A 26,796-nucleotide genomic window follows, 5' to 3' on the forward strand; every position below is an offset into this window, starting at 1 on the left:
AAAAACATCATCTCGAAATGGAGCACGGTCGATAGGGGTAGATGCAGGGGGCAGGGGAGGGACGGGTGATGGATCTCAGATGTCAGAGCTGCCCGTGGAGAACTCCTGGGCCAGGCGGCCATGGTGGGCGGTGGGCTGAGGCACATTCCATTATGAGCGGAGTGGGTTTATAATGGAATGACATGGATGGGTTCTTAGAATCAGAAAAACACACTGACCTTCACACTACACAGGTGCAGCAGCATAATGACCCACCACGTGTACGCGCATCAATTCCTGGGGAAAAGGCCAACGAGGTTAACTCAGCGTGTATCTCGAGCAAACAAAACCAGCGACATTACCCGAAAGAAGGACGTCGTGCCCGCCACCCCCATTGAGATATTTGGCTTGGGTGATCCCCAGGTGAATGGAAAAATCACACGAGGATCAAAATCATTCTCGTGATGTGGATCCAAGGTAGCAAGCCACGTTATTTTGCGGCATGGGTCATTTGATTTAGATTTTAAAATTTACAGTCAAGGAATAAGAATCATGGGACTAGGGGGAAATTTTTTTTTTTTCTTTTCAGGAAACAAGGATTTGGTGTGGGGTTTGTGGGGAGGAGATGGGAAAACTTCCTAAATGCATCTTCAGACATGCCCCACTTACCAGATTCCCTCAAGCACAAAGGAACCAGAGCTACAGTTAAACTGCTGGAAATATCACTGACTCATCTCAGCGCACTCACTCAGATGTGAATACTGTCCTTTGCATCGCCAGGAGAGTATTACCCCAAATAACAATCCCTGGCCACACCATCTGCATTTCAGTACAGCAAAACCAGGTCCAAAATTAGGAGCTTAGAGGAGAGACACCAGACACGGGAAAATTGCTGGTGGTGTTTACACCAGGGTCCTATTAATCCCTGTACCACTCTGGGGTTCATGAGTCTTTACTCTGGTAAAACTCCTCTTCCTTGGAAGTTGAAGTTACTATGGATGGAATCAATATGGTTGCACTCCAGAAAAAAGGGGTATATGATATCGGCTTTCCAAAAATCCCAGTGAAACCTGAAGCTTTGCTGACAGATGGGTTTGTGTAAGAAACAAGTTGCAAGCTTGCATTCTGAATGCGCAGATGATATTCTCATCCTGATCTGAGCAGATTTGCACAGGGGATGGAGAATTTAAGGTCCATGTGCTTGGGTCCTGCTTTGTGCCCTTCCTCCCCATTCTGGACACCATCTGTGGCATTCATATCTTTCCCTATGGTGGCCACTGTCTTCCCAGCTGCTCCTCAGGTTGCCCCAGCCCTGCCCCATATGCAGGCTCTTCCTCACTCACCTTTTCCATGTTGGAGGGCTTCAGACCCTCCTATATTCACACGAGGGGCCTGTATTCCCATCCATGAATTACTATCAGAGCACTGACAATTCCCAAATTCCCATGACAACTCAGAGCTCTCATCTGAACTCCAAACCAACATCCACTGGGGCTTCTTACAGCCCAAAGACAGTACAAAAAGAAGTTGGGATCTTTATCCTCGAACCCAAAGCCCAGAGTCAGTGACGGCTGTTTACCCACTGGGTCTCCCTGTCAGTAACTTTGTTTTCCTTGTTAGTACCTTTTGCTACTACTTTTTAACCATTCTAGAATCCATTGCTTCTCATCATTTCTACTCCCTCATCATGACCCAAGTGTCCTTCCTACCTAATCTCAGTTAACCCAAACCTATCTCCCCACCCTCTGCGTGCCCTATATATACTCTCTACAACAGGTAGGATGCTTTTTATAAAAGGACATCAGACTGTGGCTCTTCTTTGTTTCCATAGCTGCACACTTCCTTTAGGCTAAAGCTGAAGACAGGTCGAGATATTTCATATGAGCGTGAAAAATGGATCTGGGCCTCCTGCCCACCTCTTTACAACCCACATGTGACACCCCAGCCACCCGGGGAGCTATGCTGTCTTCAGAGACACTTGCTTCTCTTTTTCTTGGAGATGTCAGGACACGGCCCTCTCTGTCTGAAACATGCTTCCCTCAGTCCCCTTCCACAGCCTTTAGTCCCTGGTCTCCTGGGCTCCCCAGCCAGCACAGGTGCTCCGGGACAACACCCACTACTTGTTTTTGGATTTTCCAAAATAATTCTAAAGAACTATTTGTTTAACATTTGTCTTGTGAAGCCAACACAAAGTTCTCTGGCAGCTCGGCTGCCATCCTCAGTACTAAGCACAGATCTGGTCGAAGGGCTTAACTTACCATGTTCAGTGAGAACTGGATGGATGAAAGAATTGCTGAATGACGAGGACTGACTGTTTATGTCCTTGAGCAACTCACGGTCTAGACTTTAGAAGATAGGAAAGAAGCCTCTTGGTACACCTGTCCCAAGCCAAATGTTGATCCAACTAATCAAACGTGCATAGGCACGTTAGAAGAGTAAGCAGAACAGGAAAAAAGACCATTCAAATCACACATTCCTGATTTAGCACTTAACCTGGGAGAATACTGGTATATTTTACTTTACAGTTTACTTTCCTTTTTTTTTTTTTTAAACAATTTCTTCATAGTTTATCTGTAAAACTTGACACTGGCCAAGAAGAATGAGAGCAGAATGGAGAGTTTATAAACAAAGTAGGGATTAAAAAGGATCCAGCTCTAGATTCCAAAATCTCATGCCACCCCACCAACCAGAACCTGGATGGCACCTCTTCCATCAGGAATAGGTTGAAACCCAAGGAAGTTAAGGAATGAAAAGAGGACCAGGTGCCTGTCTATATGAACGCAACCGGAAAAGTGCCCTACCCTTTGCTTTTGGCCCATCTAAGCTTACAAATCCACCAGGCTCTTCAAAGTATTTAACTAGAGGAAACCCCAACAAGAAAGCGCAACTGGCAGTATTGGGGATCGACACAGTTGTACCTTGAAAGTAACCCGAGATTACACAATTCTTCCTTCAAATGCACGAGCATTTATATGCAGTTTTATCAATTTCTTCTACTGCACTTGAGGGTCTATGATCCTTGGGGGGACTCTCAGAGCGCCCTGCACAGGGCAGTGGGGAAACTAAGCAGGAAGGATGCTTCTGAAGATCACTACAGCAGGGCCTGTGGTAGAAGTCCTAACAGCAGAGCAGGAAGGGCACAGCAAGCACAGTCCTCAACAAGGCCAATCCTTCCTGGTTCCCATGTCAGCTCCCTGAGGCCCCGACATCCATGCTCATGCCCTGCAAACCAGCCGTCCAACAGCATCATTCTAGGGATCAAGGCTGAAAGGTGTCAACACTCTGCCCCTCCTACCAGGTCACCAGAGGAGAAGTTACCATTATTAAAAATCAAAAAAAGCAGATAAGATATCCATACAGGGCCAATATGGATCTGTCCCTACCCAAATGAGCTAAGATTAAACACTAATACACAAAGTATAACACAATGATTTATCATGTGCTAAAAAGGATTTTTGCTGTTTTGCTAGCCTCCTGTTCCCTTTGGTCTGGATGTTGGAAGTGAACAGTTTTGGAGGAAGACAGCTGTATCATTATTGGTGGAATGGATAAAAGGAGGCAATATAAAAGATGAAAAAGATGACAGATTTTTTTAAAATCCTTTTTTGGTAATCATAGGGAAAAAATGTACATTTGCTGTTTAAAACGCCAAGCCATACAGGCAGTATGACAAGAAGTCACTCATAAACCCACCCCTGAAGAAATCTAGAGATTCTGGTTGAGAGTGGGTTTCTTATTTCCAAGAAGTAGTTTCAGGGAAGCCTAGTCAAAGTGCCACCTTCTGGACATTCTAGAAAAGCCCCAGAGATCCTGGCCTTCCCAGGAGGCCTGTGATACTGAAAAAGAATTTAGAGTTACTCTAAGCGGATGTGTCTCATAGCCTCAGAAAGCTGGTCAACTCGCACAATCACCCCCCGTAAGAGACTTGCCATCATGACTATCAGTTATTTTTAGTTGTCCTCACAATGGATGATTGACAGTGAGGATCGACTGAATTCCAACAGGAGATGCCAAGTCCTACGTGGGCAATTCCAAACGCAACACAAGGGACCCGCCTGGAAGGACAAATTAAGCTCAACTGTTCGTGTTTGGAATAAGATTTTTAAAAGCTTATTTCTTCTTGGAGACCAGAATATTGGACTCGCTGATTGAATAAAACGATTCTTGTTGAGAGATCCCGGTCACAGCTGTGTCACTAGAACTTCCCTCACGTTGCTGTCACAGCAAGGACTCCTCTACTAATGGCCAGTGGGACAAGGCACTCACACAAATGAGTCTGGTCCGATTTTCGATTTCATGACCATGAGCTTGTCAGCACGACTGGGGGTCTAACTCGTCTCATTTCATCCCGAGCTCATTTCTTTTAGTCCCTTGACTTGATGCCCTTTGCATTTTCAGGACACACAAGATTTACTATCACATAACCTTAATGGCACTACTGCCGCTGAATTCCTTTTTCTGGGAAGAGGTGCCTTTATGAGCCCCTACCACGAACATCAATTCATGCCATTAACAACTTACAATGCCTTCCAAATTTTCAGGCCCTACTATCATATAGATCATTGATCTTAAACTAAAATTTTTTTAAAAAGGCTTTGACAAACTAACAAGGCTTTTCTCACCAAATATGGACTTGGCAGCATACCCACAGAATTACTCATTTTTTATCCTCATTTTATTAGTGTATTTTTGAATTTCATTTATTCATATACTTCTCCAGTTCTCTAGCATAACCATAACCAAAGCTCTATTGATCATGATACACAGAAGGAAAATAAAGATGTCCTGACTTTCAACTTCCAAGTTCACCAAACTTCCATGTGACATTTTCTTCCCAGCCCAATGACATGCTAATTCTAAGGAAGACCGGTTCCAAAGATGACCAGTTTGTCCTTACCGGGACAGGTCCAACTCCAAGAGCGAACAACGTAAATACGTGAGTGCAGCTTCCTCCTCCCAGTACCTTGTTCCTCAGACCCCAACTCTGAGCAGCAGCATGGAATTGCCAGGAGGAGGGGTGAGGCTGAGTCCTACAGCCAGGATGGTAAGGAACAGGGGAGGCAGCCCCCGGCAGCCATCCTGCGAGGGTCAGAGTTCATGGCATAAGCTGGGTCCCCAACCTACCACTTCCACCCTTCCCAGGGCCAAAATTTACCACTGCTCAGCCCACGGCTGCTCTTCCTCAACCTTCAGGATCCATCCACAGGACATCTGCGATGGGGAAACTCTCATAACAGAACTCATACTTGACTGACTCCACTACAAAGCTGTCTTCCAAGAATAATAGCCGATCCCAGGATGTTTTCATTAAAAACAGATTTCAGTGACAGACTAGCAAAACATTTTCCTTGTACAATAAGCAATAAGAAGGGGCAGAATTATGCAAAACATATGGACTTCTCACTGTCCTCAGCAGCTAGGAGCTCACTTACACTGTCTTCAGTATCTCATTTAAACTCATGGAAGATGGGTACGTGCAGGCTTCATCCTGCTCAGTGCTTTTCATGCTCCAAGTGGCCGAAGAAGAAGAAAGGCTGGTTGAGCTGAATTTCTGCTTCCATTTTCAAAATCTGTCACCCGTTGTCCCTGAGGGGGACAACTGAGGGGTTTGCCTGTATCCTTGGAGTGTCAGAGAGGGGCTAGTAGCAAAGCAGGCTCAGAGTCGTTCATTCGTTGACAGTTTACCACTTGCCTGGCGTCGTTTTCACACTGGAAAAACGCTGTGGTGAGAGCTAATATCCAGTATTTGTATAGCTTCTGATGCGTCAGGCCCCTTTCTAAGTGCTTCACGTAGAGGAACTCCCTAACCCTCGCAGCAGCGTTGCGAGACGGTGGCTACGACTGTCTATAGTTTACATGGGAGGAAGATGAAGCGTGGGCTGGTTATGTCATTTGCCAAGCGCTGTACACAGAATGAGGAACAGACCTAGGCATCAGGCTCCAGAGCGCAGACAGACCTGGCCCTGCCCTAAAGGAACCAATATAAACAGACCAGACCACCTGAATACAAAACCTGTCTTAGAGCACTGAATCCGAGAGCTGAGGAGTGTCCTGGCAGCTCCTGTTCATTGATCAGAAAGTTATTTTGGTCAGTAATACCTTTAAGACAGTAATGGGGACAGGCCTTCTGGAACCCCAGTATGGTTCATTATATTTAACATCTGTTTCATTTTTGGTTTTTTGCCCCTACAAATAGTTTTCTAAGTGCTATTTGTTAAGCAATCATTTAATATATTAGAAATCAATAAATTTTTTATAAACTCACATATTTCAAGATCAATCTCTTCTACTGTTCCTTCTAGTCATACGTTGATACACAAAGTTTTCAGGTTTGTGTGTACGTGTGTATCCATATACACAGAGTAAAACATAAAAACCTATTTACTATATATTTATAAGAATGGATCACATTGGGTAGCAAAAACGCTCCCTTTATTAATTTTTGAAATCAATTCTTCTGCTTGCATTTCTATTTGTCTAGAATTTGGGCAAATAAAATGTGGACACAGGGGGATGTGTAAAGATGCCATAACAGAGCTATGTTTATCACAAGGCACTTATAGGGCAGGGAGCCAGAGAGTGCTGGCAACACCACACAGAAGACTCTGCCCAAGATTCAATGGAACGCAATCCTTACACTCAACTGACCACATTCTAGAACATAAAAATCCCATGGATCTTGTTAGTGGGATTAAGTTAAACTAGCAAACGAATAGGGGAAGGGTTTATACACTAAGTTATTCCAACCAGGAACATGATCTCTTTCTCCACTTATTAAATTTGTTTTTTTTTTTTTTAAGATTGTATTTATTTGAGAGAGAGTGAGGGAGCCCAAGCTGGGGGGAGGGGCAGAGGGAGAGGGGGAAGCAGACTCCCCGCTGAGCAGGGAGCCTGATGTGGGACTGGGTCAATCCCAGGACCTGAGCTGAAGGCAGATGCTTAACCGACTGAGCCACACAGGTACCCCATTTTGATTTAAATGAATAGTCGTAACTTTCTTCACATAGGTCCCACAAAGTCCTTGCTGTCTGTAGCCAAGGTTTCTTTCTTAAGATTTCAAGATGGTTTCTAAAATTATCATGGGTGTGGGCCGAAGAATACCTTTCTTATTCTGGTTTTGTGTGTGTGTGTGAATAATGGCATTTTATTCCCTTCTGTTTCAGATTCTTTTTATTGGGCTAGTATTTGTGTTTGTTTGATCATATTTTATTACCATGCATGGTCAAATATTAACACATTTGCTGCTCTGACATTCAGCACCAGCCAGAGAGGAAGACTCCCACCTACATCCCCCTGTAGGAAGGACCAAAGTTTCCTTCCCTGCACCCACTCCTGGAGTAGGGGCAAGAGGTTCTCTATGGGGTTCCTCAGTGGGGTGAGCTCCACCTTCCTTCAGAGTTTCAAAGGAACCCCTCGAGCAAGGTTCTGCCTCGTTCCAGGTGAGGGTTCCCCCTTATCCAGGCCTCCTCCCTACAGGTGTGCTAGAGTCGGGCCTCACAGGTACAAGGGTAGTCAGGACTTGGATTGGGACCATGGCTCTGGCAGGGGATTGGTCTGATTTGCTAGTCAATCTCAATTCAGTGAGACGAGACCGAGGAGGACTAGCAGGACCTTGCTTTGGGTCTGCTGTCTAAAACCCTCAGAGAGTCACAACATGACCTAACTTTGTTTGTTTTCATTTGCTGGACATATATCTCCCTCTAGGCCTTCATGGGGAAGAGTCTTTCCATTCAGTCATATATTCAACAAGGGTTCATTGAGGCTCAACTGCACACCAGGCGCTGGAGATGAGGCAGTGTTTGTGAACACCACAGACTATGAGGCCTGGCTGTGCAGCTCATGTTTGAGAGGAGACAGCAACAACAACAACAACAACAAAGAATCATAATAAATAAATGAAATACCCATGTTCGATGGTGGGAAATTTTAAGAACAAACAATAAATGAGAAACGAAATGTTAAGATGTAGATAGAAGGTGACATTTTAGATCGGGTTTTTCAAAGGAAAGAAGATTTTGAGTAAAGAACAGAAGGAAGAAAGGGAAGTGTCTAAGGAGATGTCTAGGGAAAGATGGCTCCAGTCAAAGAGAACAGCAGATGCAAAGGTCCTGAGGTGGAAAGTGCCTGGGCTTTATTTGAGAAACAGCAAAGAGGCTAATAGGGCCAGACAGAACGAAGAAAGCAGAGAGGAGAATAGTAGGAAATGAAGTTGAAGATGTAGCATGGGGCTGGATGGCTCCAGGCTTCCTAGTTCAGTGGAAATACTTGGGTCTCCACATGGAGTGAGGCAGGGAGTCATCAGAGGGCAGGGAAGTGACACGACCTGGTTGGCAATGAGCAGAGTGTCTTTCACTGCTGCTTTAAGAGCATACTGATGGGGAGACAAGGGAGAAAGTCGGGAGAGCTTGCAAGAATCCAGCATACACATGAAGGTGGCATGAACGGAGTGGGGGCAGTGGGAGTTCTGCAAATTTGGTCAGAATTACAGAGAGAAGAGTGCTGTCACAGGCAAGGCTGTTTTCCATTTAACTTAATGCCTCTAGTTAGGCTCGCTGTTGGTCTAGCAACGCGGAGCTCTTGCAGACCGAAGGGGATCCTTGCTTCTCCTTACCTGTTCATCTACCCACAGGGAAACTTCTTGCTGGGTAGGATGAAGCAGTTCCTCTTTCCCTTGCCAGGAACTGTCCTCCGTTTCCCTGACTCTCCCAGTTCTGCTTTTGCTTATTGGAGGCAGCACAGCTCCTATGCCCACTCTATCTCTATGTCCATTTCCAGCTGCGCCACATCTGGGGAGTGGAAGACCCCAGATGAAGACAGGAAGAGGGGAGAAATGGGAGGCTGGCCAGCAGGTAGGTTGGTGCTGGTCTGGCCCTGGTCTTCTGGGTGCCAGCCATACTCTGTACCATGGAAATCAGTTCTGGAGACAGGTTTATCAATCACTGTTCCTAGGCCCCAGAGTGCTATCATTGTGCATCATTTTGGAAACTTTTCATAAAATTATTTCCATAGATGTTGTACGTGGGGGAGGGAGAGGTATCTAGTGACCTCTGTCACTACCAGTCCCTTTGGTAACTGGATATTACCGCTCTCTATTTCAGTCACACATTTTTCCACTGGATAAAATTTTAAGACTCTACAGACACATAGAAGAGTACTTCAGATACTGAAAAACAATAGCAGGTTTCTTTGAATGCATAATCCATAAAGATATCAAAAACATAGGCATCAGCTGACCCAGATACATGTGATTGCATGTGCTCAACACCCATCTTTTCTACAGTGGCATCTCAAAGGTCCTAAGGACTAAATGTAAAAAATTGTGCCACTCAATGCTAAAATATTGAGGGTTTACAAGGCAAGAAAAATTAGAATATCCAAGTGGTTTCATCAGAAACTTTATCTTTTCCACATTGATGGTATACAGGAACATGAAGAAGTTCCAGATATGACATTTAACCCAATAGTGTCAACCGGCTGGGACAGGGAGACAAGTGTGAGATTTTTCACTCTGGTCTCAGCATTTCCACTGGAGAATATTCACCTACCAAGGATCGTGAAGCAGACAGGTCCTCATTTTCGCCTCTGAAAATGTGGGTCTGCTAAAACTTAATGACAACTTTAACAATCTTAAAAATCAGAACATCAAAATCACAAGTATCAGGATAAACAGTCTATGAATATTACACTTCTGGTGGTAAGGGGTTTCTGAGCAAAGAACCCTGGAACCTGGGTTGGGGAGGGATTTATGGCCACCCTAAAGATAGAGACCTCTGGAAAGATGTCATCTCACCTGATCTGGAAGTATCTATTTACTTGCTGGAGTGTAAGTCTTTTGCCTCCTCTGCTCAGAAAGGATTTCATCATTTTCCAGAACAAAGGTCTTTCTTCCTTTTTCCAGAGAGGAACATGGCCAGATGGGCCAGGAACTCCTATTTAAGGGCCGAGTCATAATTTCAGGGTTTCTCTCCTGTGGCACAAAGCCCTGCCTTAGGGAACCCCTGGCTCCCATCGCTTCACCCCCAAGGGGAAATGATGGTAAGACTGCACAGAAATCAGTCTTTTCTCTCATCCAAAGACCTCATGGTTTTGGTCTGAATAAATGAAGACAAGAGACTGTATCATTTCACATCGAAAGGATAGTTGGCTGTGATGGTGACACCATTCACATTCTCCTCCGCAGGGATCACACATCCTGCCTGCCATGCAACTTGCTCGTGCTATGTGTGGGAAGACCAGAGACACCCACCTCACACACTTTGGACTTGACCATGTGCTCTGGCCTATTAAATGGGATGTTCACTTCGGAGCAAGAAGTTTTAAGAGAGATGAGTTTACACCACCCCTCTTGCTCCTAGCAACAGCATGTTCTAATTCTAGATTGGGCTATGCCTTCAGCCTACACCTCAAAAGGAAGAACACATATGCAGCCCAACCCACAAAGTGAAGGAGAACGGCAGCCGACCCCCAGCCTAAGTGTGATGGGAGGGAGAAATGAATGTTTTAGCGGGAGCCATGAAGTTATGGGGATGTTTATTTCACAGCCTACCCAGGAAAAGCAAACTGTGGGGATATTTGTTTCACAACATCACCAGCCAAAGCAGACTGACACGGCTGCAAACCAGCCTCCGTCCTACTCCTCTCTGCACTGGGCCCCACTGCCCACATCCTGATTCTTCCACCAACCAGCATTTGGTATTTCCCTAAACTGACCTTTAAAAGAAAGGTCTTCTATTTCACGAGTGAGGAAGAGGTTTCAGAACCAATATAAACTTGTGAGATGGCCATGATCTAAGACACATCTTTCTTCTCTCCTGTCCCATTCAAACCATCCCAATCAACCAAGTCCTCTACTTTTTATTTTTGTACTTGCTGTTTTCTCTCCTCCACTGAAACTCCAAGCTGTTTTGATCACTTTCCCCTAGGAACTGTCAACTCTCAGGTCAAATTTGTCTCAGTAGTCATTAGGTCAGGACATACCTTGTATCCTTCCCTCCTCAATATTTCCCACAAAGAACACATTCTTTGCCACAAGGGAGAAGATTGGATTCTATTCGGTGGCTGCAGTGCTGGGCTGCTGGTAAGGGATCATAGTTATATATTTGCATTTACTAAGTTTTTATCTCAAAACATAGAAAACCACGGGAAACCATCTCCTGCCCCATCAGAAGGTTGCATTTTCTGCTTCGATCTGCTGTCTCGAGTCCTTTTCAATCTCTTAGCTGGCAAACAGTCCCCTTTAGGGCATGAAAGCAATTACAAAATTGGAGTTTAACAGACTTAAACTGGGTCCTCCTGGAGGCATTTGCACGTTAGAATAAAAGCACTCTCGGGTCATAGCGGCTGGGACAGGGAGAGAGTAGGCTGGAGAAGACCTGCCAGGAGAGGTTAGTGTCTGGTCTCTCTTCACTGTCTACCATGGCCAAAAGGGGCTTTGGACAAACCACAGCCAGAGTCTGTTAGAGGTTGCTCACTTGAAGTCAAAGAGCTTAGAAGGCCTCGAATTTACACTTAATGAATTCGGTCACTGCTTCATTTTGCCTATCCAGAATCTAATAGTTTAAGGAATAACAGGGCAGAGTTCCATGTGATTTTAATGGAGGCACACCGAGCAAATGGGATAACATAAGCCCGTACATATCAATTCAGGGAACCCACATCGTGTGCAAGAGCTGCGGGGATGCACTGAGAGTTGTAAATACCCTGACAAAAAGAGTTGCTTTGAAAGGCTTGTGATGGGAGAGACAGATGGTTCCCAGATGTAGAACAAGCAGGAGGACAGGGGGAGGTGGAGAAGTCTGAGTTCAAGTCTGCTTCTGCAAATTCCATCTCTGGGACCATGAGCAAGTTACTCAAGCTATCCAAACATCACTTGTAAATGAGGACTCTGAGTGTTTCTACTCCACAGTGCTATTAGTGCATTGAAGTAGGAAAATACATGGAAAGCACCAGATACACGGCACCTGCAGGACTGAGAGAGACACAGAGCTCAGTATCAAGGAAGGCGTGTTAAGTTCAGGAACTGAGGGGCCTTTCCACTCCAGCCAGAGCCTTAAAGAAGGACTAATGCTTGGCTGAGACTTCAACCACCTGGCCCCTTTTCTGCTTTATTTATTTATTTATTTTTTAAAATTTCGGCAAACTTCAAAAAGCTTTGAGACTATTACAATGAATTCCCTAATACATTTCACAAAGTTTCTCTAAATGTTAATATTTTGCTACATTTGTTTTTGCTTTCTCTCTCTCTGCTTGTGTGTATGCATACACTCACACTCATGCATATAAACATATATAATTTTTTTTTTAAAGATTTATTTATTTGACAGAGATCACAAGTAGGCAGAGAGGCAGGCAGAGAGGGAGGAAGGGAAGCAGGATCCCCGCTGAGCAGAGAGCCCAATGCAGGACCCTGGGATCACGACCTGAGCCAAAGGCAGAGCTTTAACCCACTGAGCCTACCCAGGCGCCCCTACATATATAATTTATATAATTATGCATATTGATATGTGTGCATGTCTGATTTTTTTTTGAACCATTGAAAAGTGGTCTGTAGATACTCTCTACTGCTAAATACTTTGGTGTATATTTCCTAAAAGCGAGAAATTATTTTATATAACTACAGTGTGATTGTAAAAATTAGGACATGAGCATTGACACTATTCTGTTATGTAATCTATAGACCTCATTCAGATTATGCCAATTTTTTCCAATAATGTCATTTATGGGAAAAGAAAAGCTCGAAGATCCCAGGGCATGTGTTGCATTCAGTTGTCATTCTTTGTATTCCGTGACGCGGGTAGTCTTCTAGGCTGCAGACCAGTCATTTTGCAGAGTATCTCTCACCTTAAATTTGGCTGATGTTTTCTCGTCATCAGCACAGGCTTTGTTTTTTGGGCCAGAACACCAAAGAAGCAAAGCTGAATTCTGTGGGCACCATGTTGGGTACACACACTATCACTCCCCATTTCTGATGCTGTTATCTTCGATTACTCAGTTAAGGTGATGTCTGCCAGGTTACTCTGCTGTAAAGCTATTCGATCCTTTACAATTAGTAAGTATCTTATGGATACTTTGAGATTATGTAAATGCATTATTACTTCTTAGACATTCACCTACTTCTTTTAGCACAATTAATTACTTTTGCCTCAATCAGTTATTATCTTGAGGGTCTTTTGCAATTAGTAAGTATCTTATGGTTATTTTGAGATTATATAAATACATTATTACTTCTTAGACATTCACCTACTTCTTTTAGCATCAGTTAATCATTTTTGCCTGAGTCAGTTATTATCTTGACGGTCTTATCCCCTTTCTTAACAGAGGTTTTGAATTCTGGCTTTTGAGGAATATTTTCTACAGCAGTGAATTTTATAATGAGACTCACTAGCATTACTATACTATAAAGCATCTTTCCAAAATGGCTCCTGCCTGATGTCAGCTAGTTGCAAAGACTAATTTATGAAAGGTGGGCATAACCAACACTGGGAATATATTTTATTTGCCAGAAAGTGGATAAAAATTAAATTTCTCTTGACTTTAATTATAGTAGTCATTTCACATTTGATTTCAACATAGTATTTCTCCCTCTCCTTCCTTCCCTCTTTTCTTCCTTCCTTATTTCCTTCCTCCCTCCCTCCCTCCCCCTTTTTTCCTTCCTCCCTTTCTTTTTTCTTTCTCTCTCCCTCCCCTTTTCTTCCTTCTCTCTCTCCCTCCCTTCACTTCCCCCCTTCCCCCTCTTCCTTCCTTTATGAAAGAAACTTGCTCTTATTGTGGAAAATCTGAAAGCAAACAAAAGCAGAAAACAAGAAAAAAGGACGCCCATAACTCAGAATCTCAAGCTATAAAGCATTATTTTATATAAATACAGCACAAGTATAAAAATTAGGAAATTCCGATTACTCTTTTATTAACTGTCTGATCTTATTCTTTGCGTGTTTATCTATAGAAGCTTAGCATTGTTTTTTACTTAAGTATAGGAGTTCTATTCACCCCAAAATATTAAGCTTTTGTCCAATGTGCTTGTTGCAAATATCTTCCTCTTGTGTTATTTGTCTTTTAATTTTGCATATTTGAGGTTTCATTTGTTTATTTGAGAGAGCGAGAGAGCATAAGATTAGGGTGGAGGCGAAGGGAGAAGCAGACTCTCCAGTGAGCAGGAAGCCCGATGTGGGACTCAATCCCAGGACTCTGGGATCATGACCTGATCAGAGGGCAGACACTCAACTGACTGAGCCACCCAGACACCCTAATTTTATGTATTTGGATACGAGTGGAAGATTTCCAATTTTATGTAGTTAAGCTTTTTCTTTCTGATTCCTTCTCACACATGATCTTAGGAAGCCTTGTGCTCCTTTCTTTTGTACCCAACTAGCTGCTGTGGCACTACTGAAAATGTTGGCTCTCATGTCCATCTGTGGCTTATTTGGGAGCATGTGAATAACCTCCCTCTTCCTTGCTGATACCTGCTGCCTCTGTTATGTAGCAGAATTTCCATGTGTTAGCATTTATTCTCATTCTGCAGTTCCAGAACCTATCATTGTTTTCAGAGTCAAGACCACATTCTAGTCATTGCAGTAGCTTTGACTATGGTGATGTTAGCCTTATTTCATTCTTTCTCTTTTGTCCTCTTTAAATGTATCTCTTCTATGGGCACTTGGGTGGCTTAGTCAGCTAAGCATCTGCTGGGGCTCAGGTCATGATTTTGGGGTACTGGGATCAACCCCTGCCTCAGACTCTCTGCTCAGCATAGTCTGCTTCTCCCTCTCCCTCTATGCTCTCTTTCTCACTCTCACATTCTCTCTCAAGTAAATAAATAAAATCTTACATTAAGAAAAAAAAAATGTATCTCTCTGGCCTCCTTACTCTTTCAGGATATTTTGGAAAAATATTATCAATTTAAGTTAATCAAAAATTTTAATAGGAAAATTGAGTACATTTTTATTATAACACTGTACCCTATATATGAATTACCATGAAACAGATCCTCAACTTGGCAATATTCAGTTTTCTCCTGAAAGAAAATGGAACGTCTGTGGATTAATGTAAATCTTTTATGTTTCTTGGTAAAGCTTTGTAGTTTAATCTGCATACTGCTTGCACTTAATGATTACATACAGACATTTTCTATTTTTATTAATGCTGTCAATAAGATGATTTTTAAATCACTTTACAATTTTATATTCTGAATAGCATTAGTTTTGTGAACTGCCTTAATTACTCAATTAACTAGCTATTTCTCTTCCATTTTACAAGTCTACAATCATATCCCTAGAAATGATTGCTGTGTTGTTGTTGTTGTCTTAACTTTACAATGGCCACTCACACTGCTTTTGTTCTATACCTCCTTTCATTAACCAGAACTCCAGACCAGTGTTAAATAATTACTCAACATGGTGGTCAATTTCACATCATTTCTGACAGTGACAGAAACATATTTAACATAAAGCAGGACACTGGCCATTAGTTTGAAATAGGCATTAATTTCCATCTTGTATTATCTAGATGAATAGATGTTTTATTAAGTCATTTTACTGTGAATAATGGTAATCACAGTCATCAAACATAAAATATGATAAGGCATTTTCATGATATTGTGGCAGCCCTGAAAAGGTAAATCAGATTTTTTTTTCCTTTTTAATTTTTTATTTTTTATAGACATATATTTTTATCCCCAGGGGTACAGGTCTGTGAATCGCCAGGTTTACACACTTCACAGCACTCACCAAAGCACATACCCTCCCCAATGTCCATAACCCCACCCCCGTTTTCCCATCCCCCCTCCCCCTGAGCAACCCTCAGTTTATTTTGTGAGATTAAGAGTCACTTATGGTTTTTCTCCCTCCCAGTCCCATCTTGTTTCATTGATTCTTCTCCTACCCACGTAAGCCCCCATGTTGCATCACCCCTTCCTCATATCAAGGGAGATGATATGATAGTTGTATTTCTCTGCTGGACTTACTTCGCTAAGCATGATACGCTCTAGTTCCATCCATGTTGTCGCAAATGGCAAGATTTCATTTTTTTGATGGCTGCATAGTATTCCATTGTGTATATATACCACCTCTTCTTGATCCATTCATCTGTTGATGGACATCTAGGTTCTTTCCATAGTTTGGCTATTGTGGACATTGCTGCTATAAACATTCGGATGCACGTGCCCCTTTGGATCACTACGTTTGTATCTTTAGGGTAAATACCCAGTAGTGCAATTGCTGGGTCATAGGGCAGTTCTATTTTCAACATTTTGAGGAACCTCCATGCTGTTTTCCAGAGTGGCTGCACCAGCTTGCATTCCCATCAACAGTGTAGGAGGGTTCCCCTTTCTCCGCATCCTCGCCAGCATCTGTCATTTCCTGACTTGTTGATTTTAGCCATTCTGACTGGTGTGAGGTGATATCTCATTGTGGTTTTGATTGGTATCTCCCTGATGCCGAGTGATATGGAGCACTTTTTCATGTGTCTGTTGGTCATCTCGATGTCTTCTTTGCAGAAATGTCTGTTCATGTCCTCTGCCCATTTCTTGATTGGATTATTTGTTCTTTGGGTGTTGAGATTGCTAAGTTCTTTATAGATGTTGAACACTAGTCCTTTATCTGATATGTCATTTGCAAATATCTTCTCCCATTCTGTCAGTTGGCTTTTGATTTTGTTAACTGTTTCCTTCGCTGTGCAAAAGCTTTTGATCTTGATGAAATCCCAATAGTTCATTTTTGCCCTTGCTTCCCTTGCCTTTGGCGATGTTCCTAGGAAGATGTTGCTGCAGCTGAGGTCGAAGAGGTTGCTGCCTGTGTTCTCCTCAAGGATTTTGATGGATTCCTTTCGCACATTGAGTTCCTTCATCCATTTTGAGTCAATTTTCGTGTGTGGTGTAAGGAAATGGTCCGATTTCATTTTTCTGCATGTGGCTGTCCAATTTTCCCAACACCATTTATTGAAGAGGCTGTCTTTTTGCCATTGGACATTCTTTCCTGCTTTGTCGAAGATTAGTTGACCATAGAGTTGACGGTCTATTTCTGGGCTCTCTATTCTGTTCCATTGATCTATGTGTCTGTTTTTGTGCCAGTACCATGCTGTCTTGATGATGACAGCTTTGTAATAGAGCTTGAAGTCCGGAATTGTGATGCCACCAACGTTGGCTTTCTTTTTCAATATCCCTTTGGCTATTCGAGGTCTTTTCTGGTTCCATATAAATTTTAGAATTATTTGTTCCATTTCTTTGAAAAAGATGGATGGTACTTTGATAGGAATTGCATTAAATGTGTAGATTGCTTTAGGTAGCATAGACATTTTCACAATATTTATTCTTCCAATCCGGAAGCATGGAACATTTTTCCATTTCTTTGTGTCTTCCTCAATTTCTTTCATGAGTACTTTATAGTTTTCTGAGTATAGATTCTGTGCCTCTTTGGTTAGGTTTATTCCTAAGTATCTTATGGTTTGGGGTGCAATTGTAAATGGGATGGACTCCTTAATTTCTCTGTCTTCTGTCTTGTTGTTGTTGTAGAGAAATGCAACTGATTTCTGTGCATTGATTTTATATCCTGACACTTTACTGAATTCCTGTACAAGTTCTAGCAGTTTTGGAGTGGAGTCCTTTGGGTTTTCCACACATAGTATCATATCATCTGCAAAGAGTGATAATTTGACTTCTTCATTGCCCATTTGGATGCCTTTAATTTCCTTTTCTTGTCTGATTGCTGAGGCTAGGACTTCTAGTACTATGTTGAATAGCAGTGGTGATAATGGACATCCCTGCCGTGTTCCTGACCTTAGCGGAAAAGCTTTCAGTTTTTCTCCATTGAGAATGATATTTGCGGTGGGTTTTTCATAGATGGATTTGATGATATTGAGGTATGTGCCCTCTATCCCTACACTTTGAAGAGTTTTGATCAGGAAGGGATGCTGTACTTTGTCAAATGCTTTTTCAGCATCTATTGAGAGTATCATATGGTTTTTGTTCTTTCTTTTTTTGATGTGTTGTATCACGTTGACTGATTTGCGGATGTTGAACCAACCTTGCAGCCCTGGAATAAATCCCACTTGGTCGTGGTGAATAATCCTTTTAATGTACTGTTGAATCCTATTGGCTAGTATTTTGGTGAGAATTTTCGCATCTGTGTTCATCAAGGATATTGGTCTACAGCTCTCTTTTTTCATGGGATCCTTGTCTGGTTTTGGGATCAAGGTGATGCTGGCCTCATAAAATGAGTTTGGAAGTTTTCCTTCCATTTCTATTTTTTGGAACAGTTTCAGAAGAATAGGAATTAGTTCTTCTTTACATGTTTGGTAGAATTCCCCCGGGAAGCCGTCTGGCCCTGGGCTTTTGTTTGTTTGGAGATTTTTAATGACTGTTTCAATCTCCTTACTGGTTATGGGTCTGTTCAGGCTTTCTATTTCTTCCTGGTTCAGTTGTGGTAGTTTATATGTTTCTAGGAATGCATCCATTTCTTCCAGATTGTCAAATTTGTTGGCGTAGAGTTGCTCATAGTATGTTCTTATATTAGTTTGTATTTCTTTGGTGTTAGTTGTGATCTCTCCTCTTTCATTCATGATTTTATTTATTTGGGTCCTTTCTCTTTTCTTTTTGATGAGTCTGGCCAGGGGTTTATCAATTTTATTAATTCTTTCAAAGAACCAGCTCCTAGTTTCGTTGATTTGCTCTATTGTTTTTTTTTTTTTTGGTTTCTATTTCATTGATTTCTTCTCTGATCTTTACGATTTCTCTTCTCCTGCTGGGCTTAGGGTTTCTTTCTTGTTCTTTCTCCAGCTCCTTTAGGTGTAGGGTTAGGTTGTGTACCTGAGACCTTTCTTGTTTCTTGAGAAAGGCTTGTACTGCTATATATTTTCCTCTCAGGACTGCCTTTGTTGTGTCCCACATATTTTGAACCGTTGTGTTTTCATTATCATTTGTTTCCATGATTTTTTTCAATTCTTCTTTAATTTCCCGGTTGACCCATTCATTCTTTAGAAGGATGCTGTTTAGTTTCCATGTATCTGGGTTCTTTCCAAACTTCCTCTTGTGGCTGAGTTCTAGCTTCAGAGCATTGTAGTCTGAAAATATGCAGGGAATGATCCCAATCTTTTGATACCGGCTGAGTCCTGATTTAGGACCGAGGATGTGATCTATTCTGGAAAATGTTCCATGTGCGCTAGAGAAGAACGTGTATTCTGTTGCTTTGGGATGAAATGTTCTGAATATATCTGTGATGTCCATCTGGTCCAGTGTGTCATTTAAGGCCTTTATTTCCTTGTTGATCTTTTGCTTGGATGATCTGTCCATTTCAGTGAGGGGAGTGTTAAAGTCCCCTACTATTATTGTATTATTGTTGATGTGTTTCTTTGATTTTGTTATTAATTGGTTTATATAGTTGGATGCTCCCACATTGGGGGCATAGATATTTAAAATTGTTAGATCTTCTTGTTGGACAGACCCTTTGAGTATGATATAGTGTCCTTCCTCATCTCTTATTATAGTCTTTGGCTTAAAATCTAATTGATCTGATATAAGGATTGCGACTCCTGCTTTCTTCGGATGTCCATTAGCATGGTAAATTCTTTTCCATCCCCTCACTTTAAATCTGGAGGTGTCTTCGGGCATAAAATGAGTTTCTTGGAGGCAACATATAGATGGTTTTGTTTTTTTTATCCATTCTGATACCCTGTGTCTTTTGATTGGGGCATTTAGCCCATTAACATTCAAGGTAACTATTGAGAGAAATGAATTTAGTGCCATTGTATTGCCTGTAAGGTGACTGTTACTGTATATTGTCTCTGTTCCTTACTGATCTACCACTTGTAGGCTCTCTCTTTGCTTAGAGGACCCCTTTCAATATTTCCTGGAGAGCTGGTTTGGTCTTTGCAAATTCTTTCAGTTTTTGTTTGTCCTGGAAGCTTTTAATCTCTCCTTCTATTTTCAATGATAGCCTAGCTGGATATAGTATTCTTGGCTGCATGTTTTTCTCGTTTAGTGTTCTGAAAATATCATGCCAGCTCTTTCTGGCCTGCCAGGTCTCTGTGGATAAGTCAGCTGCCAATCTAATATTTTTACCATTGTATGTTACAGACTTCTTTTCCTGGGCTGCTTTCAGGATTTTCTCTTTGTCACTGAGACTTGTAAATTTTACTATTAGGTGACGGGGTGTGGGCCTATTCTTATTGATTCTGAGGGGCGTTCTCTGAACCTCCTGAATTTTGATGCTCGTTCCCTTTGCCATATTGGGGAAATTCTCCCCAATAATTCTCTCCAGTATACCTTCTGCTCCCCTCTCTCTTTCTTCTTCTTCTGGAATCCCAATTATTCTAATGTTGTTTCGTCTTATGGTGTCACTTATCTCTCAAATTCTCCCCTCGTGGTCCAGTAGCTGTTTGTCCCTCTTTTGCTCAGTTTCTTTATTCTCTGTCATTTGGTCTTCTACATCACTAATTCTTTCTTCTGCCTCATTTATCCTAGCAGTGAGAGCCTCCATTATTTATTGCACCTCATTAATAGCTTTTTTGATTTCAACTTGGTTAGATTTTAGTTCTTTTATTTCTCCAGAAAGGTCTTTTATATCTCCCGAGAGGTTTTCTCTAATATCTTCCATGCTTTTTTCGAGCCCAGCTAGAACCTTGAGAATTGTCATTCTGAACTCTAGATCTGACATATTACCAATGTCTGTATTGATTAGGTCCCTAGCCTTCGGTACTGCCTCTTGTTCTTTTTTTTGTGGTGAATTTTTCCGCCTTGTCATTTTGTCCAGATAAGAGTATATGGAGGAGCAAGTAAAATACTAAAAGGGTGGCAACAATCCCAGGAAAATATGCTTTAACCAAATCAGATGAGATCCCAAATCGTGAGGGGGGAGAACGGGGATAAAAAGAGGTTCAAAAAGAAAGAAAGAAAAAAAAGAAGAAGAAGAAGAAAAAAAGAATTAAATAAAAAGAAAACGAATAAAGAAAAATATAAAAAAGAAAAAATATATATATTAGATAAACTAGTTAAAAAACATTAAAAAAGAAAAGGGTAAAAGTTGAAAAAAATTTTAGCAGAAGAAGAGAAAAAAAAATGAAAAAGAAAAAAATTAAATTAACTGCAAGACTAAAAAATCAAAGGGAGAAAGCCATGAGTTCCGTGCTTTGCTTTCTCCTCCTCTGGAATTCTGCTGCTCTCCTTGGTATTGAAACTGCACTCCTTGGTAGGTGAACTTGGTCTTGGCTGGATTTCTTGTTGATCTTCTGGGGGAGGGGCCTGGTGTAGTGATTCTCAAGTGTCTTTGCCCCAGGAGGAATTGCACTGCCCTTACCAGGGGCTGGGCTGAGTAATCCGCTCGGGTTTGCTTTCAGGAGTTTTTGTTCCATGAGCGCTTTCCCGTAGAGTTCCGGAGGACGGGAATACAAATGGCGGCTTCCTGGTCTCCAGCCCAGAGGAGCCAAGAGCCCGGGGCCCCACTCCTCAGTGCACCCTCAGAGAACAGCGCCCAGTAACTCCTGTCTGCCTGACCTCTGGCTGCGCTCCGAGCTCACCGAGCCTGTGGCCGGTTCAAGGTAACACCGAGCTGTGATCTTACTGTCGGCTCTGTCTCTGTAGCCGGCTTTCCCGTTCCAATACCCGCAAGCTATGCAACACTCAGACACCCCAATCCTTCTGTGACCCTGCGGGACCTGAGGCCACGCTGACCCGGTGTGGGCTTCACCCCGGTTTAGCCTCAGGAGCGATGTCCCTCAGCGGAAGAGACTTTTAAAAGTCCTGATTTTGTGCTCCGTTGCTCCGCCGCTTGCCGGGAGCCGGCCCCTCCCCCCGGGATCTATCTTCCTGTCGCTTTGGATTCACTTCTCTGCCTGTCCTACCTTTCAGAAAGTGGTTGTTTTTCTGTTTCCAGAATTGTTGTTGTTCTTCTCTTCAATCTGCCGATGGATTTGCAGGTGTTTGCAATCTTTAGATAAGCTATCTAGCTGATCTCCGGCTAGCTGAAGTAGTCTCAGCCTGCTACTTCTCCGCCATCTTGACTCCTCCTGGTAAATCAGATTTCTGACTGATGGAGACGGCCCGGAGCTGTGCTCAGGAGCCCATGACCCACCCCGGGTGGCCCCTGCCCAGGGCTGGGTGTCGCAAGGAAGCCCAGGTGGCCCCATTCCCAGGAGATGAGATGCTGTCCTGAAGGGCCTGGCAAGATCCACTCAATCTTCTTCGCTCTCTTGACAACGATCAGCCCTGATGTGCTCTCTGCCTCACAGCCTTTCTAGCTCCCATGTCACCTCCCCTTCCAGGGGTTTCTCCTAACGACACCTCACCCCCGAATGGCTAATCTCATCATGTACCTCCTGCTCAGAGGACATGAAGTAACACAGACATAAAGAGTTTGGGTCTGTGATAGAAAATTCAGGCTGCTTCACTGTCCTTTCAGATCTGCCAATTGAGTAACAATGTTATTTCAAAATATATTACTTCAGTAATATAAGAAGCTAAAGCCCGTGGTCAGTGAGTTCATAGGGACCAGCTTTCCTCCACACAGTTTCACTTGGTCCTCCCCATCATACCACCAGTGTCAGAGCAGGGAAGCCTGTCATCATTTTAAGGGTAACGCCAAACAACAGAAGTCTCAGAAAGTTCTAGTGATCTGAGCAGCTCTAGAAATAAGGAAAGAACCAGGACCAGAGCTTACGTCTTTTTAATTTGTATTCAAAATGCTTTCCATTTTAACCCCCAATTCTCTAAATTCATATAGAACATACTAACGTTATTTGATTTACAAAAGTAGATATGGTATCTAGTGGCATTTTGACTTTACAGGGAGATATCTAAATAATAATCTAATAATGCAAATCAAAGATCTCTTCAAGTAGTAATTATGTATCCTGTGCATATTCTACATTACAGAAATCTCACAGAAAATTTTCCATTATTTTCTACTATTAGGATTTTTAACCTTTTTTAGTGGCATGAACGAGTTCACGTTAGTTTATAAAAATGTTCCTCACATTCCAGAAATAGCAATGTTATGGTTGGGATATTTGCCTACATTAGCTCATAATTCTAGACTTCTGGTTTATTCACTATAGTATTTCATCGCTGTGTTTTCCAAAATGTATTTATCTGCTCTCTTATAAGTGAGAGTTTAGATTTTTTCCATTTTTTTTTCTTTTGCCATATAAGCATGTCACTTTTTTTTACCCACAACCCGTTACAACCCATTAGACACATATAGGAGAGGTTCCTGAGAGTGTGCACAGGTGTGGGTTTGTGCGAACAGTAAGACAACTGATCCTTCACTTTCCTGGGAGGGCACTGTGCTTGCCAAAGGGGCAGAACCCATTCATTTCCCACATCAGTGTGGTTCCCATGTTTCTACATTCTTTCCAATGTTCGTTATGGTCAGCCTCCTTTTTTGTGCTGAGGGGCATAAAATTGTATATCACTATGGGTTTAATTTCTATTTCTCTTATTATTAGTGCTTAAGATTTACTCCCCAGTCCGCGTTATACTGTTAATTCTAGGCCACTCACCCTTTCATATCTCTGTGAGTTCCTTGACCCTCCTCACTGCGCTGCCAAGCCCTTGACCCATCTCCATTGTCACAGTGCTAGCTTTCATCCACTTTCATCCCTCCCTGAACTTTCACTAGGGGTATTTACCTGCCATCAGTTTAGTCTTGTTATTTCCTTGCTTAAAACACTGAATGGTCCCCCACTGCTTACAAGACCAAATCCAAACTCGCCAGTGCAGAAAACTCAGTCTCCATAGGTTGGTCTCATTCCTCCTCTTTCCAGGATTATCCCAACCACTCCTACCCACATACCACACTGCGTCCTGCTGTTCAGTGGTTCTAAAAATACTTCTTGCCAGCGTCCCTTTTCATATGGTGCTGTCTCTGCCTAAGATGCTTTCCTTTTCTTTCCCTGGAGACTCCCACTCTTCACCGCATTCAATGCCACATCTCCTACCTCAGCCAGATTGTTGGCATCCCTCTGAACGCCCAGGGCTTTTGTTTTTTAGCTGCAAGCCCATGAATCACATTATACTGTGCTTGTTTGCACATCAGACCCTTGTAAGGCCTTGAGCTCAGAGATCCACAGATAATGTCTTAGTGATACATGCTGCTGGCAGGGCCCCAGTGGGCACTCAGTGACAAACACATGATGTTTTATACTAAACGGGGTCCAGGAATCTTTGGAAGAGCCAATACACCCATTCATTCACTGTAGGTGCCTTTTCTAGGCACGAGTAATACAACAGCGGGTAAAACAGTTGAAATGTCTTTTTCTACCATCTTGGAGCATACATTTAGACTGAGAAGACGGATGACAAACAGAAGTGAATGAGTTATGTAGTGTACTGGAAAGTGATGTGAGCTTTGGGGAAAGCAGGGCTCAGACACAGGATGAGCACTGGGAGGCAGGAGGCTGTGAGGGGCTGAGTTGTAAGAGGGGCAACAGGACAAAATGGATGTGGCGGAGGGAGGGAAGGAGATATGTGGATATGTGGGGAAAGAGCTTACCAGGCAGAAGAATGGCAAAAGCCAAAACCTAAAGGAAGGGGCATGTCTGGCACAATGAGGAAAGCAGGAACAGAGGCTGGGGAGGAAGGTAGAGATGTGGACGGGGAGGAAAGGAGGGCGGCCACCTAGGTACCACCTCCTTAAGTCCTAGTAAGGACTCTGATTTTGCTCCTAAGAGATAGGAAGCTACTGAAGGGATTTGAGCAGAGGTTTTAATGGGTTCTCCCAGGGTGTGAGGGTGACCAAGAGAAAAAGCAGGGAGACAAATTAGGAGTCTTTGCAGTAATTCCAGTGAGAAATGTTGGTGGTTTGGACTAGGTCAGGGGTGAGAAGTTGTTGCTGGATTTTATTTATTTATTTATTTTTAAGATTTTATTTATTTGACCGAGAGGGAGAGAGATCACAAGTAGGCAGAGCAGCAGGCAGAGAGAGTTGGGGAAGCAGGCTGCCTGCTGAGCAGAGAGCCTGATGTGGGGCTTGATCCCAGGACCCTGAGATCATGACCTGAGTTGAAGACAGAGGCTTAACCTACTGAGCCACCCAGGTGCCCCGTTGCTGGATTTTAGACAAACATCAATGATAAAAGCAAAGTGCCTGCTGCTGCATTGGCTGCAGAATGTGAGTGAAAGAGAAGGAAGACACCATTGTTTGACCTGAGCCACATGGAAGGATAGACTTGCCATGAACTGTGATAGGGAAGGGGTTTAGCAGAGCTTGGGGGAAAAACAGGAGTTCAGTTTTGGACAATTTATGTTTGGAAATGCTTCTGAGACATCCAGGTGGAGAAGGCAATACAAGTCTAGTATTCAAAGGAGAGATGTGAAGTGGAAATACAAATACAGAAGTCATCAGCACACAGGTGAAACTGAAAGTCTTCAGAATACATGGAACCACACCAGGGAAGTGAGTGTAGAGAAGACAGAAGGCCAAAGGCCTGAGCCCCAGAGTGCAGGAAAAGGAAGAAGAATCTGCAAAAGGAGCACAGGAGTCAAGATGGTCACGGAGGTCATTGCGTGGCCAAGGGAAGATAAACTGAAGGACACAAACCTCATACATAACAGGTTTCCAGATTAATTTCATAAACCGAAGCATCTGTGCAAGTTGCCCCCTACTGAACTTGGCTCATTATAAAAAGCAAACAATTTCTCTAGACTAATTCAGTGGTAGCAGCAGAAGAAAATATTAATAAAAGATCTGACCTTCCAAGTTTCTTGTAAGGTTCCTCAAAGTATTTCAAGCATTCTCTTTGAAGTCCACATTTTGAAAACAGCTGATCCTAGATTGAGCGTGGCTCAAATGTAATCCCCTCTGACACAAAGTATCTCCCAGACGTGAATATTCTATAATTTTGCAAGATGTGCAAGACACAGAGATGGAATAAGATTTTATTGTAAGGAAAGGTGAGTCAGTTTGTGACTCTGCCATCTGATTTTCACAGTGAAAAGCCAGATTGTCCAGCTACATGCAAAAGAACAAAACTGGACCACTTTCTTGCACCACACACAAAAATAAACTCAAAATGGATTAAAGACGTAAAAGTGAGAACTGAAACCATAAAAATCTGGAAGAGAGCACAGGCAATAATGTCTGTGATACTTGTTATAGGAACATTTTTCTACATATGTCTCCTGAGGCAAGGGAAACAAAAGCAAAAATAAACTACTGAGACTACATCAAGATAGAAAGCTTCTGCACAGCAAAAGAAACAATCAACAAAACTAAAAGGCAATGTACAGAATGGGAGGAAAAAATTTGCAAATGACATATCCCATAAAAGGTTAGTATCCAAGATATATAAAGAATGTATACAACTCAACACTGAAAACCGAATAATCCAGTTAAGAATGGGCAGAAGACATGAATAGACATTTCTCCAAAGAAGACATACACATGGTCAATACACACATGAAAAGTTGCTCAACATGACTCATCATCAGGGAAATGCAGATCAAAAACCACCGTAAGGCATCACCTCACACCTGTCAGAATGACTAAAACCCAAAATACAAGAAACAGCAAGTGTTGGAAAGGATGTGGAGAAAAAAGAACACTTGTGCACTGCTGGTAGGAATGTCAATGGTTGCAGCCACTGTGGAAAATAGGATGGAGGTTCCTCAAAAAATTAAAAATAGAATTACCATTTGATCTGGTAAATGCCCAGTAGTGGGACCCTGGCAACCATCTATCTAAATACCCAATAGTGGGTATTTACAAAGAATACAAAAACACTAATTGAAAAAGATATATGTGCCCCTATGTTTATTAAAACATTATTTATAATAGCCAAAATATGGAAGCAACCCAGTATCCATCAATAGAGGAGGACTGGATAAAGAAGATATGGCGC

General features: G+C 42.5%; 1 protein-coding gene across 6 annotated transcripts in view; it reads right to left on the bottom strand.

The window, feature by feature from the left end:
- The window catches only part of HECW1 (HECT, C2 and WW domain containing E3 ubiquitin protein ligase 1), a 460,363-nt gene that overhangs the window by 314,170 nt on the left and 119,397 nt on the right, over positions 1 to 26,796 (bottom strand). For 3 of the 6 annotated variants that reach the window (XM_032305359.1, XM_032305357.1, XM_032305358.1), the window contains exon 2: positions 219 to 276. The exons of the other annotated variants lie outside the window; for them this stretch is intronic. In XM_032305359.1, coding sequence (XP_032161250.1) covers positions 219 to 245 — 27 coding nt within the window. In that variant the 5' untranslated portion in view covers positions 246 to 276. The remainder of the gene's footprint in view (positions 1 to 218; positions 277 to 26,796) is intronic. 6 annotated transcript variants of the gene reach the window in all.

This window comes from Mustela erminea, chromosome 11 (genome assembly GCF_009829155.1).
Source record: "Mustela erminea isolate mMusErm1 chromosome 11, mMusErm1.Pri, whole genome shotgun sequence".
NCBI classification, from domain to species: domain Eukaryota; kingdom Metazoa; phylum Chordata; class Mammalia; order Carnivora; family Mustelidae; genus Mustela; species Mustela erminea.